This window comes from Plecotus auritus (assembly GCF_963455305.1).
Source record: "Plecotus auritus genome assembly, chromosome: 8".
Classification (NCBI taxonomy): Eukaryota; Metazoa; Chordata; class Mammalia; order Chiroptera; family Vespertilionidae; genus Plecotus; species Plecotus auritus.
The window spans coordinates 162,912,726-162,930,862 of record NC_137782.1 but is presented as its reverse complement, the minus strand read 5'-3'; the positions used below and the strand labels follow the sequence as shown (position 1 = coordinate 162,930,862).

The window sequence follows — 18,137 nt, the reverse complement described above, 5'->3', positions numbered from 1 at the left end:
GACGGCCCCTGGCTTTTTATATATTAGGATGTTGTATATGAAATGAATAGAAATAGTGTGTAAGTTGGCCTTGTCCTTGGGGATTTCGTTTAAAAAATATATATTTTTATTGATTTCAGAGAGGAAGGAGAGAGAGAGAGAGAGAGAGAGAGAGAGAGAGAGAGAGAGAACTTCAGTGATGAGAGAGAATTATTGATCAGCTGCCTCCTACACCTCCCCTACTGGGGATCGAGCCTGTAACCTGAGCATGTGCCCTTGACCGTAACCGAACCCGGGATCCTTCAGTCTGCAGGCCAATGCTCTATTTACTGAGCAAAACTGGCTAGGGCCCTGGGGATTTCTTATAGTATTTATTAATGTAAGACTTACCAGCATTCCCATAGTTGGAACAGGAATCAGTCCAGGGCATTTATGTAATTTGCTTTGACTTTGACATGACCTTGGAGTGTGCTTGTCCTCTCCAGTTCCACTTGCTCACCTGCGCTATTTATGCACTAGTTATCAGGTGCTTCCTGTTGGCCAGCAGGTATGCTGCTGAGCACTGAGGGATTCTAAGTTTAATTAACTCTATTTTATTATAGAGCTTTCAGTCTAGCAGAATATCTCTGTCACCTTGGATTTATCATTATCTAATGACAATTGCGGGTAAATAATTTTCTTTTGCCTAGCCTGTTCAGATCCAACTCATTCTTAGAGGCCAGTCCTATTCAGTGACCCTTCCTTGATTACCCCAGCTAAAAGTGGTTTCTCTGCTCTCTCAGCTTCTATTGTGCTTATTTTCTTTAACCACTAATTTGTCAATTAATCATGTTAATTGCTCTGTGACTTGTATCTATTGTTGTCTTGAATTGTTATTTAAATTGTGCATTGTTTGACTTTCATAAGTTCGATTTTTATTTTTTGATTAGTTTCCTGAGAATGGGCTCCTTTTTTTAACTCATAGCAGCAATCTCAACTTCTTTGATTATGCACCTCAAATAATTTGCTAATGAACCCCCAATACATGCATATTATATTTATTTAATTATAAAATATATTTATTTACATATGTAAAATATAAGTTAAGAATGATGTAAGATGAAAAAAGCAACAGCATACTTAGTAATGTTACTTATAATATGGTATTTTCACCTGTCAGACCTGAAAAAGAAATCTTTAAAAATATATAAATACTAATGGAAGAAATGCAACATTGGCTGCATGCGCTATGCCATAAGACTAGTTTTCAACCCTACCCATCTTAAGATTTGCCTGTACTTGTTGGTATTATTTTTTAGCCACAGATTCTTTGAAAGAATCAGTTTAAGCCACTTATTCATTTCTTAAGTCCTATAGTATAGTTAAAACTAGGCGGTAGATTTCTTACATTCATATAGCATATCACAGTATGCTGAAGGTAACTGAATAATTAAGAGAACCATCATCAACCCCTCATAGAAAGGAAAATGTGAACTTGCATATACAGGTGGCTATGTTGTTCCACTGGCATTAATTACTGTGATTATTACTAAGCCCAGACAGTACATATTTAAAGCAGTGGCTCTCAAACTTGAGTGTGAACCAGAGTCACCTGGAGGGCTTGTTGAAACACAGGAAGTGGAAATCATATTTTTGCATCTTAATACCAAAACCTGGACATCTGTGTTATCACTACCTAGATCAAGAAACCAAATGTTGGCAGTGCCCCCAAAGCCCCCTATGTGTCTTCTTCCAGTCACCACTCCCTTCTTCCTTTTCAGTATTTACATCCTTATTTTCCCATGCTACTCTATTTGCTAGGACCTCCAGTACAGTGTTGAATAAAAGTGATAAGAACAGGTAGGTATTGTCAACCGATGGTTGTTGGCACCAATTCAACACCAACATGAACCCCAATTTGGGGTGAGGTGAAGAAGGAAACTTTATTAAGTGTAAAACAGCTCAATTGTGATACAGCATGGTTGTGGGGCAGCCCTGGGAGTAGGCCCCTCTCTGGCTAGACAGCTCTGCTCCCCACTGGAAAGGGAAAGTGTGTTTCTAGAGCTACAAGCTTATATAGACAGAGCTGCCCACCCCATGGTCCCTGATTAGTCTGTCCTCATGCAAATGAGGACTCCAAATCCTCCTGTTTGATTTATCCAAGGGGTACTTTCTTAATTGGTCATAATGGAGCTGCTCTGATTGGTCGGTGAAGCTGTTGATGGCGGGGTGGGGTGGGATATAGCTGTACAGCTCTGATTGGATGGGGAAAACTTTAGTCCTATTGGTTGAAATAGGATTCCAGAAACTCCTTTAGAAGGGCTGGCTCAGATGGCAGAGAGACAGTGCACGCAGACAGTTAAGTGCAGGCTTCTCTGTGAAGTGCAGTTTGCAAGAGAGGCCCCTGTATAGAAATGGCTGCTGGGCTCTGTTTTTGAACATTTGAGCCCAGTTAACCATCAGGAGCCCTTCTTAGTAGGTATCTTCTTTGTCAGGGTCCACAGTATCCTTGTCTCATTTTTTTATCTCAAAGGGAAAATTTAACATTTTGTTATTAAGTATGATGTTGTTGTAGGTGGCCTTTATCATATTAAAGAAGTTTCTTTTTTATCCTTGTTTGCAAAAAGTTTTAAAAATCATGAATGGATGTGTAATTTTATCTTGCACTTTTCTATTTTCTCTTCTGTTAACAGTAAGTTAAATGCACATATTAGAGAAGAAAGCTTAAACATTAACGACCTAAGCATCTAAAAAAATTAAAAGATTTTCCCTCTCCTAGTTAACTGTTAAAAATATTTGAGCCCATTATTCCTACTGAAACAACACTTAATCTAAACCTCAGTTCTGTTATAGGAGTACTTACTAACATTTAAAAATACTCCCTACTTTAAAGTAGATTGGAAATCTATCATCCATAAACGGAGATATAGCATAGAAACTGGGAATAACACTGGATGCCACATGAACTGGCAAACACATTTAAAAAATAGTTTATTATCATAATTTTAAAAGCATTCTGGGCTGAGTCACTTATTTTGGTAATGGCATTTTGAAATCTTATGCTAAGAATTGAATCCATCATTTTCTAGTAGGGCCTAGAAATAGATTTCAGGCTCTAGATATATAGAGGATATACTTGGTGTATTAGGAACATCATATGTCATCAAGTAGATAGTTCCATTCTGCTAGAGAACATTGTCAAAAATCTACCTTAGTGCAATTTTGTTTTATAGATTATTTTGATAGCTGTTAAGATAGCCCATATCAGTTTTCTAGCTTCTTTACTGCTGTGTTTCAGTGTAGAAACGGATAATTCCAAAACTGATTTAGTCTGAGTGGAATCATTGATGATAGAGAAAATAAATTAATTCTGTAAAATGAAAATGTGGTGAACATCAGCTAACAATAATTCACTCTAATTTATGACTTAATAGTTATTTAACAGGCAGTTATTGGTCTTTGAGCCTATTTTATTTCACGGTCACCTGTTATTTTAGGTTGCCAAAGCTGAAGACTTCCTTCTCAGCTGATGTTGAATATTGTTAAGCACAAACGTCATTATCAAGAAAACAGGAAGCTGTGTAGGAGAACATGCCAAATGGTAAATTAATAGTCTAGGGAAAGGAAGCTGACGTAGACTCAGGGAAGGAACCCTGGACCCATCTACTTTGTTCTTTTTAGATGGCTTGAAGCATAGATATGGTTCGAATCATTATTTTTTTACAGAAAATACGTGAAATAATAGGTTTAGCATTAAATTAGAAAGCATTTATTTTGCTTATGTTTTGCATTGTCTTAAAAATGCTAATGTCTTAAAGGGTTATATTATATCTTGTTTTAGCTGTGTTAATCCAGATTAATTCTCAGCTGTCACTATAACCATATAAAGTGCAGTGAAATTGCCAACTTTTCCTCTTTATAGTGGGACTTTAATGATCTCAGTAACTAGGACCTAGTAATGACTTAAAGAGTATTCAAATCCAAATTTACCTTTCACTATTTATTTAAAGAGTTTATTTACTTAAAGAGTTTGCTAAATAAATCAATAGTGTCACATTGTAGAGCCTATTTAATCAAGTTATAAGAGTTTTGTTCCCTCTTATGTCATTGATGTACATGTATACTGTTCTTATACTTATTACTGAGAAAATAATTTTCTTTTCATTAAAACATGTGTGGTAGAACGCTCTTTTTAGCAGTGTTTCATCATCTTTTACTTTTCATTATTATAGGTACTTAATAAAGTAGCATTTGTTGAAAAAAATCATAATTCACATTTTTCACTAAGTTTCCCCTTTTTAAAAAATATTTTTAAAGATTTCAGAGAGAAAGGGAGAGGGAGTGAGAGAAACATTAATGATGAGAGAGAAGCATTGATGGGCAGCCTCCTGCACTCCCCACACTGGGGATTGATTGAGCCCGAAACCTAGGCATGTGCCCTGACCAGGAATCAAACCGGGAACTCCTGGTTCAACACTCAACCACTGAGCCACACCAGCTGGGCCTGGCCTCTTTTTAGTGCTGAGTGAAAGCTAAGAGTCTGTATTTACGTTACTCTTATAATTCTTGGCATCAAAGACTACAGACCTCTTTTGGACGATATACCTATGTTAGAAGAAGGATACATTTCTTTGAGAGAAATAACTGAAGCAGTGTTGGTGTTTGTTGTTAGAAGGCATATATATTTTATTGTGATATAAATGAATTATTTGTTTTAGGGCAAGTCTTACTGTCTTGGCCTCCATGACCACTATGGGCTTTTATTTTGTTCTGTAAGCCATTGTATTAATCTTTTATTTATAAATCACTTTTTATTTACTTTGTTAAATATCTTAAATATGTGGGTTTAAAAAAATATTTTGTTTTTCTTTTTTTAAAAGATGCACGTCACTGACTCCTGGACCCAATTGTGACCGATTTAAACTGCATATACCATACGCTGGAGAGACATTAAAATGTAAGTCAGTGATGACTGTTTTACTAAAACAGAAATTGTTTTACAGAAATTGTAGATTACAGAAATTGTTTTAGGGTTCAGTTCTTCTGGGGATGATCTGTATAGTTAAATAATATGCTTGTGCTTCTGTTTCTTGACTTATCAATTTTAGGTATTATTATCTTTTGACTTCTTCCTCTGATACATGAAGCATCAGCATGTTTTCACTTCATCCTTTATCTCTCCCTTTTCCTCCTCTTTAATGTAATTATATCATCACTATTGGTTCCTGTGTTGGTTACATTTTTTAAGGATTCTTTAAAGCATTGTGTTGTACAGTTAAATGAACAGCCTGTAAACATTCTTAGTAAGTGCCTGGCACAGAGTTAGCACTGTTATTACTTAAGCACAGTCTCTCTACAGTGACAATGAACATGTAGTATGCTTTTATTTAGTTTCGCATTAACTACAGTGTTTTTGGCTCCCCACTTTGTAAGATGAAGATAATAGCTCGTGCCCTTTACCTCCCAACTTTTGTTTTCTATTATTTTCCTTTGCATTGTCAAGATTGATAACATGATTTACTCTAAATCTGTAATTTGTCTCTGGACTCTGTGTATAAATTGCTTGAATGATTGCTCTGCAGGCCTGCTCCTGCACAGTTGTCACATGGGATTTACCTTTGTTGTTCTCTTGGATTTGACTTTGTTTTGTAGAATCTATGTATTGAGAAATCTGTTTTGTATAATTATATCTTGGTAAACAGACTACCCCTTTATCTTGCTGGAACATAGTCTCAAATAATTTGCTCGGATTCCTGTCTCCCTCCACCCTTCCACTTTTCCTGTAGAATTCTTCGGGTAATTTTTTATTGCCACCGTCATAATTAGGTGTCTTAATTTCTAAGAGCTCTTTCTTACTCTTGCTCTCTGTTTCTTTCACAACGTCTCGTTCTTATTTTATGAATACAGTATCTTAAAAGTTTTCAGCCTTGGCCAGTGTGGGTTGGTTGGAGTATCATCCATATGGTGGTGGGTTCGATTCCCACTCAGGACACATACGCAGGTTGAGGGTTTAATGCCTGATCAGGACATGAGCAGGAGGCAACTGATTGATGTTTCTCTTGCTCCCTTTCCTTTTCCCTCTCCCTTTCTCTAAAATCAAATTTTTTTTCAAAGGATATAGAAGTTTTTTTTAAGTTTTCTGAATTATCTTAATTCTGATACCCCCCTGCTTCCCAGGGATTATGTTTTTATTTGTTTATAATTTGTTTTCCCCCTCTGTTATTCTATAGCCGTTCTTCAAATAAAAGGTGATTTTTGATTGTCCAATTATATTAAAGACAGACAATAAAACATTGATTGGGACTTCTGTATAGGCTGGGCTCACTGAGTGTGTGGGTTAATGGTGGGCTAGCTATTGGTATGAGGAACCCCTACATGTCATATTTTAGAGTTTAATTGTTGTAGCTCTCCCTTAAATAATTTGTTCTATTTCTTTAGAAAATTCCTTGCATATTTTTTCTGGAGTTACACATCTGGCCACCATGACATTTTTTGAGAGGGTTGGTATTGTGGATGAAAAATGGGGTTCTATGGGTAACCTTATAGGGTGATCTGATTATAAATCCCTAACTGGGCAGGTCGTGGTGGGTAGTTATGCCCCAGGCCTATAATGTTACTTTATTTATATTTAAAATGTTCAATTATGATTGACATACAATATTATTTTATATTAGTTTTAGGGGTATGGAATAGTGGTTAGACATGTATTGCAACACTAGAGGCCTAGTGCACGAATTCGTGCACTGGTGGGGTCCCTTGGCCTTACCTGCAAGGATTGGGCCGAAACTGGCTCTCTGACACCCCCTGAGGGGTCCTGGATTGCAAGAGGGCAGTTCTCAGGTGACGCACCCCAGAATTGGGCTCCCTCCTCTCTGGTTCCAGGGTGCATCACCCGAGAGATGCAGCTGCCAAGTCACCACAGCTTGGCAGCTCCTGTGTTGAGCGTCTGCCTCCTGGTGGTCAGTGCGCATCATAGCTACCGGTTGGACGGTCGAACAGTTGGACAGTCACTTAGGCTTTTATATATATAGATTATTGATTTTTTCTATGCTATACTTTATATTCCTATGACTGTTTTGTAACTACCAATTTGTACTTCTTAATCCCTTCACCTTTTTCACCCAGCCCTCTGACAACCATCAGTCTGTTCTATATATCTATGAGTCTGTTTCTATTTTGTTTGTTCATTTATTTTCTTTAGATTTCACATATAAGTAAAATCATATGTTACTTGTGTTTCTCTGACTTATTTCACTTAGCATAATACCCTCTGGGTCCATCCATGTTGTCACAAATGATTAGATTCCATTCTTTTTCATGGCCAAGATATATATGTATAACTTCTTCTTTATCCAATCGTCCATTGATGGGCACTTAGGTTGCTTCCAGATCTTGGCTTTTGTAAATAATGCTGGGCTCATGTGCACTTGAAAGGAATATATATTCTGCTGCTTTTGGATGAGATGCTTTAAAAATATCAATTAAATTAATCTGGTCTAAAGTATCATTTAGGCCTATAACTTCTATAGTGAAATATTTTAAACCAGCCTGTCCATTGTGCTTGTGCGTCTAGGTTAACACACCTTTGAAATCCTCTAAGGCGATGTCAAACTTCAAGAGAACACATGATCTTGTTAACTATTCTGTAATCCTATCCCCTCCTTGCTTTCTTCAGTCTTCATTATGTACCTTAATTTCAAATGCATAAAAGAAGCTGCAAAACTCTTGTTCTGTGCGAGCATTTGAGATCTTGCTCCCTGGCATATGTTGTCAGTTTCACTCAAATAAACTTATAAAAATCTTCTACAGATTTGGACATTTCTTACCTCGACAGTAAATATTCCCTGTGGAGCTTTTCTTTTTTTCTTTTTTATTATTTATTTATTTATTTATTTATTTATTTATTTATTTATTTATTTATTTTTATTGTTTGAAGTATTACAAAGAGTAGCACATATGTCTCCTTTTTTTCCCCATTGACCTCCCCCTGGCCTTCCCTACCCCCCAGTACATGCCTTTACCTGCCTTCCCCCCCAGTGTCTTGTATCCATTGGTTATGCTTATATGCATGCGTACAAGTCCTTCGGTTGATCTCTTACAGCACGCCCCCAACCTCCCCTGCCTTCCCGCTGTAGTTTGACAGTCTGTTCAATGCTTCTTTACCTTTGTATCTATTTTTCCCCCATTTCTTTCCTTTAAAAAATCTTGCCTCTGCAGACTAGAAATAAATATATAATAACAAAAAATGTTTGAGTCCCAATTTCAATGTCCAACAGTTCTGAGTCCCTGTTTCAATGTCAAACAGTTCCTTATGTGTACATGTCAGCAATGATATCTGGATGGTGGGCACATGGTGGCAATGCAGGTCTGACCCTCTCTGGTTTGGTCCTAGGCAACCTGCTGCCACGCACAGCTGCTGACTGCTAGCGTGGCAAGGCGTCGTCAGCATCTTCCATCTCTGGACTGTTTCTCCTCTTGTCTTCGTGGTTGGAGCAGACCTGTCAATTCCTCTCTGTTGCAGGAATCCACATGGTCTTGGAGTTGTTTTCTGAAAATATACAAACATATTCTCGACCAAAAGTTAATAAAGGAATCTTTTCTATATAATTGATTTGGGATCCTTTTTATTTTTGCCCAAACGATTTTCCTTTGTCTTATTTAGACACCATGTGTGTTTTTCATGGGTGTCTTGCTTTATTGGGGGGATCTCTGCCCTTCCCGGCTGCAAACTCTCTCACCAGCTGCGCCTCCTTCGCCAATTCGGGCTGGATTCCACTCGTTTCAGCTGCTCCCTCTGTTTGCTCCGGGACAAGGCTCAGGACATGTCCGTCTATTCCGCCGCCATTTTGTCTCTTTGGAGCTTTTCTTAAAAACTATATATTGTTATTGATTTCAGAAAAGGGAGAGGGAGAACGAGACAGAAACATCAATGATGAGAGAGAATCATCGATCGGCTGCCTCCTGTACACTTTCTACTGGGGATGAGCCTGCAACCCAGACACGTGCCCTGACAGGGAATCGAACCATAACCTCCTGGTCCATAGGTTTGATGCTCAGCCACTGAGCTATACTGGCCGGGCTCCCTGTGGAGCTTTTATTTATTTATTTTATTTATTTTTTTCAAATTTTTATTAAGGTATTATATGTGTACATATCTTACCATTACCCCTCCCCCCACCCCACTCCCATACATGCCCTCACCCCCCAATGTTTTGCATCCGTTGGTTACTCTTATATGCATGTATACATGTCCTTCGGTTGATCTCTTATTTCCCCCACCTCTCCCTAACCTTACCTGTGGAGCTTTTAATTACAAATTTCCCCGTTCTTAGCTCCATGTCTCATTCTTGCCTCTCCTTACACCGGATGACCGCAAGTTGTTATGGGTTTACCAGGAGAGATGGCTTCCTGCTCATCAGTAGCCTCTTTCTCATGTTACTGCAGCCAGACCTTTCTCTGCCCTGTTTCATCAACTACTGCTCTTCCATCTGCATTCTGCCTTCGAGGAATTTGTTGAAATGTCTCATCTACCGATTGCCACTCTTTCTTCTTCCTCTTCACTCTCCTGTTTTGGATTTTTATCTTACTCTTTCTTCACTATCATTTAATGGGAGGGTGGGTCTTGCATTGATCATAGTATACAACTTTATCTAAAGTTTTTCATTAAATCCCATTGAAAAGTTATGATGTGTGACTTAAATTATAATTTTAACTAAGGCTGAATGAAACTATGTGGAGCTTATGGTAATTTTATTTCATAACTTTAAACTCAATGAATTTTGAGATCGAGCTGGTATTGTTTATTAAGTTACATCTTCAGTCCCTTGCACAGTAAAGATAATCAATTAAGTATTTGTTGAAGAAGTGAAAGGAATTCATGCATAAATTAATCTTTGTGTTCAGATTTTTGTTGTTTGAAGTATAGGGTTAAAGAGAATGTGACATTCTGTTAGTTGTATCTATCTTTTACCAACATAAATTCAGTTTTTAGAAGTTATTTATTATGCAAGGAATTTGTAACTGGAACATTGCTCTTTAACAGTACAGAAAACAGAAAGGACATAGAGTACTTTGCAGATTTGGAGTCTGTGTCAATTTTGTCCTTCTATATTTTACTCTACTTTCTCAAAGCAGGTCAGTGAAAATAGCATACTAGTACAACTAAATTTTATATTTTAGAATATTTTATATATTAGAAAACAGTTTTCTATAAATGTTTATCTGTAAATGAAGGAAATTTTGTGCAGTTAAGGATATTGAGAATGAAAGACAAAGGGGAGGGTATATTTCTACCCATGAATTCATGAATTGATTCCTACAAGAATTACCCACATTCAAAATGAAGTAATTGAAACACAAAAGACCTGCAGATTGCAGTACATTAGGAATGATGTTACTCAGCTCTATTAATGTGAAGAGACAACTCTTCAGTGTTGGGACAGTGAAAGAGTTACCACGTTGTGTAAGATTCTTATGGGAAATATCAAAGGTTACCTGAATTTAAGAGAAATTCTGGAATTTCATTATTGTAGAAGAGACAGCTGGTACTTAAAGAGGATTGGAAAAGTACATCTTCCAATAGTTGGTTTAAATAAAATACATGTTAAAGTCTATGATGGTGCCACTAAAATGAGTGAAAATTTACCAGTTGTAGTAAAATTCACAGAGGAAGTTTAATGAGCTTCATATAAATGCCTATTTGTAAAAAATAGCCACCCTAGTCACGATCTACAGCACTTAATTTTTGAAGAGATTATGCTTGTGTTTTGTGTACCTTATTTAAATAAGGCAGAGAATAGGCTGTTTTGATCATATTTTATTTCCAATCGCTGGTGTATTGCCTGGCATTTAGAGGGGCTCAGTAAGTGTTAGTAGAATGAATGAACCATCTTCATTCTTTGGATCTGGCAATGATGAGGTTTCATGAGGAAGTGACAGAACTCTGAAGCATTTTCAGTTTTACAAGTTGGTTAAATAACACTATGTAACTATAAAGAGAGATGATTGAAATACTGTAAGTTACTGGTATATCAATCAAGTCTGTAGCTGGTAAAGCAAATGGTTTGCTAACTGGTTTCAAATTTGAAATTATCTTTTTTTAAAAACCATTTTTCATACTAACAATTTACTTTAATCAGGGACTGTTTGGTTATAAGAAACCCATTGGAATAAACATAAATTAAAGAGGTATTTTTGTTTGTCTCTATAAGAAATTAAGTAAATTCCATGGTGTCCATGGGTAGGAAGTGTAGCCACTCCCATAGGCACTGGAACCAGGGATTCCAGAAAGATGGTAGACACCATAATAGCCAGTCAGTATCTGTGTCTTTCTCCCACATCATATTCTATTGTCACTTTATTCTCCTTACCACGACCCCCCTAGATTTCTGTTTCTCTTCACATAGAGTAGAAATCACTTCCTGAGCCTCTTAAGTGGTGACTCAATTCAAGGCCACCAGAGGTTGCCTATGGTCTTGGAATCTAAATTCCTGGGAGAGAGGATCTGATTGGCAGCTTGAGCTGGGTGTCCATTCGTGATCCAGTCATTTAGCCAAGAGTTCTGGGTCATGTATTAACAGCCTGGTTACTAGAGGCCAGTTTAGCACAAGGTCAGCATGGGCTTGGGCAGGTACTCTGAGAGGGCATCTGTTGCACTGTCTCAGGAATTCTTTCCAAAGAGCTTCCAGATGAAACTGTAGACATTTTCCACTTTATCTTTAACAATAGAAGCAATACTATTGTTTATCATCTGAGAGGAATGATGACTATTTCAAAGCCATTTGTGACAGTGAAGAAGTCATGCCAAAAAATTATCACCAAAGATTTTGAAGTTGACTATTCCAGAGGAAAAACTGAAAAGAAAAAAAAAAAGATTATGGTTTGGATAATACATTCTCTACCATGTTCTCAGAGGAGCAGTGTAAAATTACCATTCATTTCTGAGGCTTCCATAACACATCACTGAATGTAAGTTTGTATTTTTTTGGAGAATAATTACAATGAAATTAAACCAATCTTGAACTGCTATTTAAATGGCATGCACCATTTAATTAAACAATAGTCAAACATATACAAAGATTTTAATAGACACGTTGCAAATAGTGTTCTAGAACTTCTGCCTTACTGAATATTGAATTCAGTTTCATTTTGATCCTATCTAAAGTAGTTTGGCTGATATGTGTGTGTTCGTGCAGCCAAACATAGTCTCGGAGATCACCTGCAAGGAGAGTAGGAGTTAACCATTTTTACTATGACTTGTAACAGTTGAGCTGAGTAAAAAGTTGGACACTGTGTAAGTGGATTTAGTATTTTGCATCATGCTGAGAGGCATTATGATTTTCCTTGGTAGCTTAGTTAATTTTACTTTATTTTTATCTTTTCAAAGGATTCATTTACTTAAAGATTATTATCTAGCATTCAAGGTATTTTTAGAGGCTAATTAGGGAGGCAGGTCACCTTTGATTTAGTGAATGTTCTAAAATGCTCATTGAAAGGCAAGTAAGAAGTGCTAATTTTGTGGATTAGACATTATTTCTCCTTTGTTCTGGTATTTCAGAATTTTTTTTTTTGAATTCATGGAATGTTTAAAAAAATTTTAAGAATAGCAATGAATATTAACGTATAAAGTCAGCTTAGTTATAGCTAAATATATAAAAATAAATTTGGCTTTGATGCTGATTATAGTTTATTAAATGTGGCTGATAAATTGCTAAACTAACTTACTGAGCATTTATTTTATAAAGAGTTAGGTTTATTTAAACACATTATCTCCTTTAATCACACAATAATTCTGAGATATATATTTATAGCCCACTTTTTAATATTAACTTTACTGAAGTATAATTTACATATAATAAAACTAGAGGCCCAGCACTCAGTAGCTCCCTTCCGCCTGCCTCAGCTGGCCACCCCGCCCATCGCCACTCGTAGCTCAAGCCCCACCCTCTGCCGCTCGCTGCTCGTAGCCCTCCACCGATCATCACCGATCATGGTAGCTTGCTGGCCTGCCCTCTGCCGCTGGTAGCTCTCTGTTGCTAGTAGCTCACGCCCTGCCCGCCGCTTGTCGTAGCTCTCCACTGCTCATAGCTCTCCTCTGCTAGTAGCTCATGCCCCGCCCTGCCTGCCAGGAGAGCTGATTCTCTTTTGGTCATGACGGCATTAGGCCACGGGCCTTTTATTAATATAGATGTACCTATTTTAGATGTACAGTTACATAAATTTTGGCTGTTGTAAATATATTAATTACTTCACCACAGTCAAAATATATAACATTTTCATCCCCCAAAGATAAAGAACATTTCCTTCCCTCCTTAAGTCAGTCCTCTGCCACCATCTCCCCACTCCCCGAGCTTTTATTCTTTCTGAAACTATAAGACAGTTTTTCCTGTTTTAGAATTTCATATAAATGGATTTATATAATATAGTTTTTTGTATGTCTTCTTTCATTCAGCGTGATGTTTTTGAGATTCATCCATATTATCCCTTATATTAGTACTTTTTATTGCTGACTAGTATAACATTGTATGAATAGGCCACAGTTTTTTAATTCATTCTTCTATTAAAGGACATTTGAGATTGTTTCCAGTTTTTGGCTATTATGAATAAAGCTGCTGTTACATTTTTATATGTCTTTTTGTGAAGGTATGTTTTCATTTTCTTGGGTAAATACCTAGGAGTGGAATTGCTATGTTGTAAGCTAAGTGTATGTTTAAGTTGTACTATTTTATATAACTACTAGAGGCCCGGTGCATGAATTTGTGCACCAGTGGGGTCTCTTGGCCTGGCCTGTGGGATCAGGCCAAAACCAGCTCTCTGACACCCCCCGAGGGGTCTGGGATTGCGAGAGGGCTCAGGCCAGGCCGAGGGACTCCACCGGTGCACGATCGGGGCCAGGGAGGGACATGGAAGGTTGCCCAGCAGGGGAGGGACCATAGGAAGGCTCCAGTGCATGTCTGGCCTGTTTCTCTCAGTTCCAGTTGGCTGGACCCCAGCAGCAAGCTAACCTACTGGTCGAAGATCTGCTCCCTGGTGATCAGTGAATGTCATAGCAACTGGTCGACCTGTTGACTGTCCACCCCCTGGTGGTCAGTGCATGTCATAGTGAGTGGTTGAGCAGCCTTAGCATATTACGCTTTGATTGGTTGAACAGATGACTGGATGACCGGACACTTAGCATATTAGGCTTTTATTATATAGGACTAGAAGCCCAGTGCACGAATTTGGTGCACTGGTAGGGTCCCTAGCGTCTGCTGGCTGCCAGCCGGGTACTCCCTCCCTTCCCCTGGCTGGCCCCGCCCCCTGGTCGAATTCCTGGACGAACTCCCGGTCAAGGGGATGGTTTGCATACTATGCTTTTATTATATAGGACTAGCCATTTATGAGCAGGCTAGTTATCCCATATACTTGCCAACATTTGGTATTGTTGGTCTTTTACATTATATCCGTTCTAGTGGATGTATAGTGGTATCTCATTATGGTTTTGACTTTTCATTTTTATGTGCTTATTGGCTATTCATATATCTTTTGTTGTGAAGTGTCTTGAAATCTTTTGCTCAATGTTTTGATTACATTGTTGGTCTTTTTGTTGAGTTATGTGTTCTTTATATAATCTAGAAAGAAGTTGTTTGTCAATATTTTTTCCCACTCTGTGTCTTCCCTTTTCATTTTTTATGGTATTTTTCCAAGAGCAGAAGTTTTTAATATTGGTGAAGTCCAATTTAACAGTTGGCTAATTTTTCAATTTTATTTCATCTAGGATGGGTAGGGAACGTCAGGCCTGAGGGCTATATAAGGCTGAGAAATAATTTGGTCTGGCCCTGCCAAGGCATTAGAGGTGAGTTAATTAAGTGTTTGACCAAATATAACAGGCTAATTTTTAAGTTGATAATTTTATATGGCCTTCGAATGATGTCATAAATATCCAAATGACTCTTGGTAGGAAAAAGGTTCCTCACCTCTGACCTAGGTTATTGATTTGAGATTTTTCTTCTTTTCTAAAATTGGTGTCTAATGCTATAAATTTCTAACTATTGCTTTAGCTGTATCCCACTGGTCTGGATATGTTGTGTTTTCATTTTAATTCATTATATATTTTTAATTTCCCCTTTGATTTTTTTTTTTAACCGACAGGTCATTTGGAAATGTGTCATTTAGTTTCCAGAATTTTCTAGATTTTTCAGATATCTTTCTGTAATTGATTTTGAATTTAATTCCATTATGATCCAAGAACATATTTTGTATAACTTAGATCCTTTTAAATATAGTGAGACTACTTTTATGTCCTAAAATATGGACTATTTTAGTAAGTGTACAGCATATTGTTGAGGGTACAAAGTTGGTGCCAACAAATGCCTACATTTCTATTAATTATCTTTGTATTTCAGGGTCGTTTCCCCCCACCCATTTTTTTTTTTTTTTTGCAAGATTATGGCACTGGCAACAGTGCCTTCAGATCAGAAAAGAAAGACTCATACTTTTTCAGAGGAGGTAAAGTAGAGTTTTAAAAATTCTGGTTTGATTTAAGAATAAAGGGTACTTAGGACACTAGGTTCTTTATGGAAGTGTATAGAGAGCCCAGATGTGCTTCTATTTGTTTTGAACTAGTCCCTATTTTTTATTATTTTGACCTGTAAGGACATTGAATTGCCCTCATCTCTAGGATATTTCAGACAGAAGTTGGCAAATGACCTTTGAGACATTTGATGGCAATTCCAGATGGCACAGGCATTCCAGACACTTCAGGTTGTTGCATGGCAGGCTTTACGTGGCATTCTCTGATAGTTGATCTCCATTGATTTTCATTCGTCTGCTTTAGGGGGAATAATTGAGATTTCATATTTCCATTCCCCCAAAAGATATGAACCATGTCTTAATTTCTAGTATATGACATCATTCATATTAACTTGTATATATTGATTCTTAATAAATTTATCTTTTTATATGTATTTATTTATGTGGTAGATATAGATCTTTGTTTCTGTTGAAATTAAAAAGTAAGACCTCTGTCTGCTATAACCAGACTACTAATTCTTCATAGAGTTGTTCTTTTAATACTGTTCCCAGGCTGCTATCAAACCTCTAATTTATTGAAATCCTTATTCATGTTTCTTCAGTCAGGCAAGATAATCATCTTTGGATTCTTCTTCAGCCTGTTCTGTGTCAGTATATAAAAAAGAAAACCAGCAGTGGCTTTACCCTTCACATTTCCCTTTTGATACCATTCACACTAAGATCATTAGTAACAACTCCAACAAAAAAATAAATCCTTATTTTTCTTCTTCCTTTCGCTGTGGCTAGGTTGTAAAAGGAAGGGAACAAAATGTTTTAGTAGGGTCATCATTAGTGATGGGGCATTAGAGCCATTAAACAAATAAACAGCTTAACAAAAAAATCCAGCAAAATAGAAAAGTGGATGCTAGAGGATTTAGGAAGTTGCAGGGAGTTTTGTTGATACAGGATTTCAGATGAAGACCAGACACATCTAACTTGTGGGAGGAATGAAGCAACAAGGGAAGAGAGATGAATGGGAATAGAGTTAGTTTGAAGATTAAGAGGAATGATTAAAAAAACATTTTTATTGATTTTAGAGAGAGGAAGGGTGAGGGAGAGAGAGATAGAAACATAAATGATGAGAGAGAATCATTGATTGGCTACCTCCTGCATGCCTCCTATTGGGGCTCAAGCTGGCAACCCAGGCATATGCCCTGACCAGAATCGAATCGTGACCTCCTGGTTAATGGATCTGTGCTCAACCACTGAGCTATGCCAGCCAGGCGAGAGGATGTTTCTTTTTTTAAAGTTCTTCTGCATTTTCAATAAAAATTATGTTTTCCTTTTTATTGTGCCTTAGAAATTAGAATCTTTTCATATTATTATTGTTCTATGGTAACCCTGTTTGATAGTGGTGCTGGAAGCCTAAGAGGATGTGGTTGCATTCAGTGTCTAGAAAAGTTACAACTCATCTCTAGTTATTTCTTCCTTTGTACTTATGCCCAAACCTCTCCATCTGGAGAAGTGCCAATTTGCTACTAAATTTAAATAAATAAGAACATTTCTCATCAATAGGGGTGGCAAATTTAGCCCCTCTTTAGAGCACTGAGCAATTTATGACCATATGTTAAATACCATAAAACAGCTTTAAAGACTTGGTCCCTGGCCATTGCCAGATTGCACCGTAGGAGTGCTGCAGCACTGCGAGGGACTGGGAACGTTTCCTCCGGCCCTTGGAGGCCTCCGTAACGCACTGATGTCACAGCCAAAGAGGCCTGTTTTCAAACATTCCCTTTATAAAGGTGAAATACTGAAAGATTCCATTTTGGCATTTGGGTGCAAAGAAGGCAAGACTTCTTTTTGATTCTTAAGGGTCAAAATTAGTATGGAAAGTGTTGTGTGGGAGAATGAGTAACTTGGCAGCAGTGAGTCCAGAAGGCAAGTCTAGGAATAGGTAATAGATATCCTACTCATTCTTTTTCTTGGAGCATGAACTGGACTTTTGTAAGGCATAAGCAAACCAAATATCACATGCTTCTCAATTGTTTTCCTTTCGCCAAATTTATGGAATGAATATTAATGTTAAAAACAATTTTTAAAATTTCGTCCCATTGGACTGACAATGATGATTTACTTTCTTTTAGAGTATGACTCATTATTTGGTGAACTCCAATTATTAATTTTTCTTCTTACCATCATCACAGCCTGTGAATCATTTATGGCATTCAGTGGGCTCATGGCTGAGAGAATGAAGGCGTGTGCCAGCAAACATGTGATTTTTGGTTAAGTAGTGCCGTAGGGCCCTGGGTGGACTTTTAACATGTGAGGAAACCACTGGTTCAGGCAGGGCCCAGTGTTTTTAAATAGGAATAGGCACCAGATTTTTGTACACAATTTTCCTGACTGTTCTCTCTGAAGGATAACTCTGCCTACAGAGGAAGATGATGAAATTTGGCTGTCAAAGGTCCTGGATTCCTAGCCTTCTCGAATGTGTAAGTGCCAGCCTGAGGGCTGATTTCCTGTCAGTTCCTGTGTGGTTTGCACTACATCCTCTTTGCAACAGATCAGTATTTTAGGTCATCTATCACAACTGCTATCCTGTACATTCTTGGCAATTTGATCTCAGTTTGCAGAAGGCAGCTGGTCTGCCTCTCTAGGAAGTGCAGTTGGAGCTCTGGTCTCCCTTTTCC

At 37.6% G+C, this 18,137-nt stretch overlaps 1 protein-coding gene across 2 annotated transcripts in view; it reads left to right on the top strand.

Moving 5' to 3' along the window:
* Window positions 1-18,137, top strand: part of BABAM2 (BRISC and BRCA1 A complex member 2) — a 353,761-nt gene that overhangs the window by 22,451 nt on the left and 313,173 nt on the right. For both annotated transcript variants that reach the window (XM_080685108.1, XM_080685109.1), the window contains exon 3: window positions 4,839-4,915. In XM_080685108.1, coding sequence (XP_080541234.1) covers window positions 4,839-4,915 — 77 coding nt within the window. The remainder of the gene's footprint in view (window positions 1-4,838; window positions 4,916-18,137) is intronic.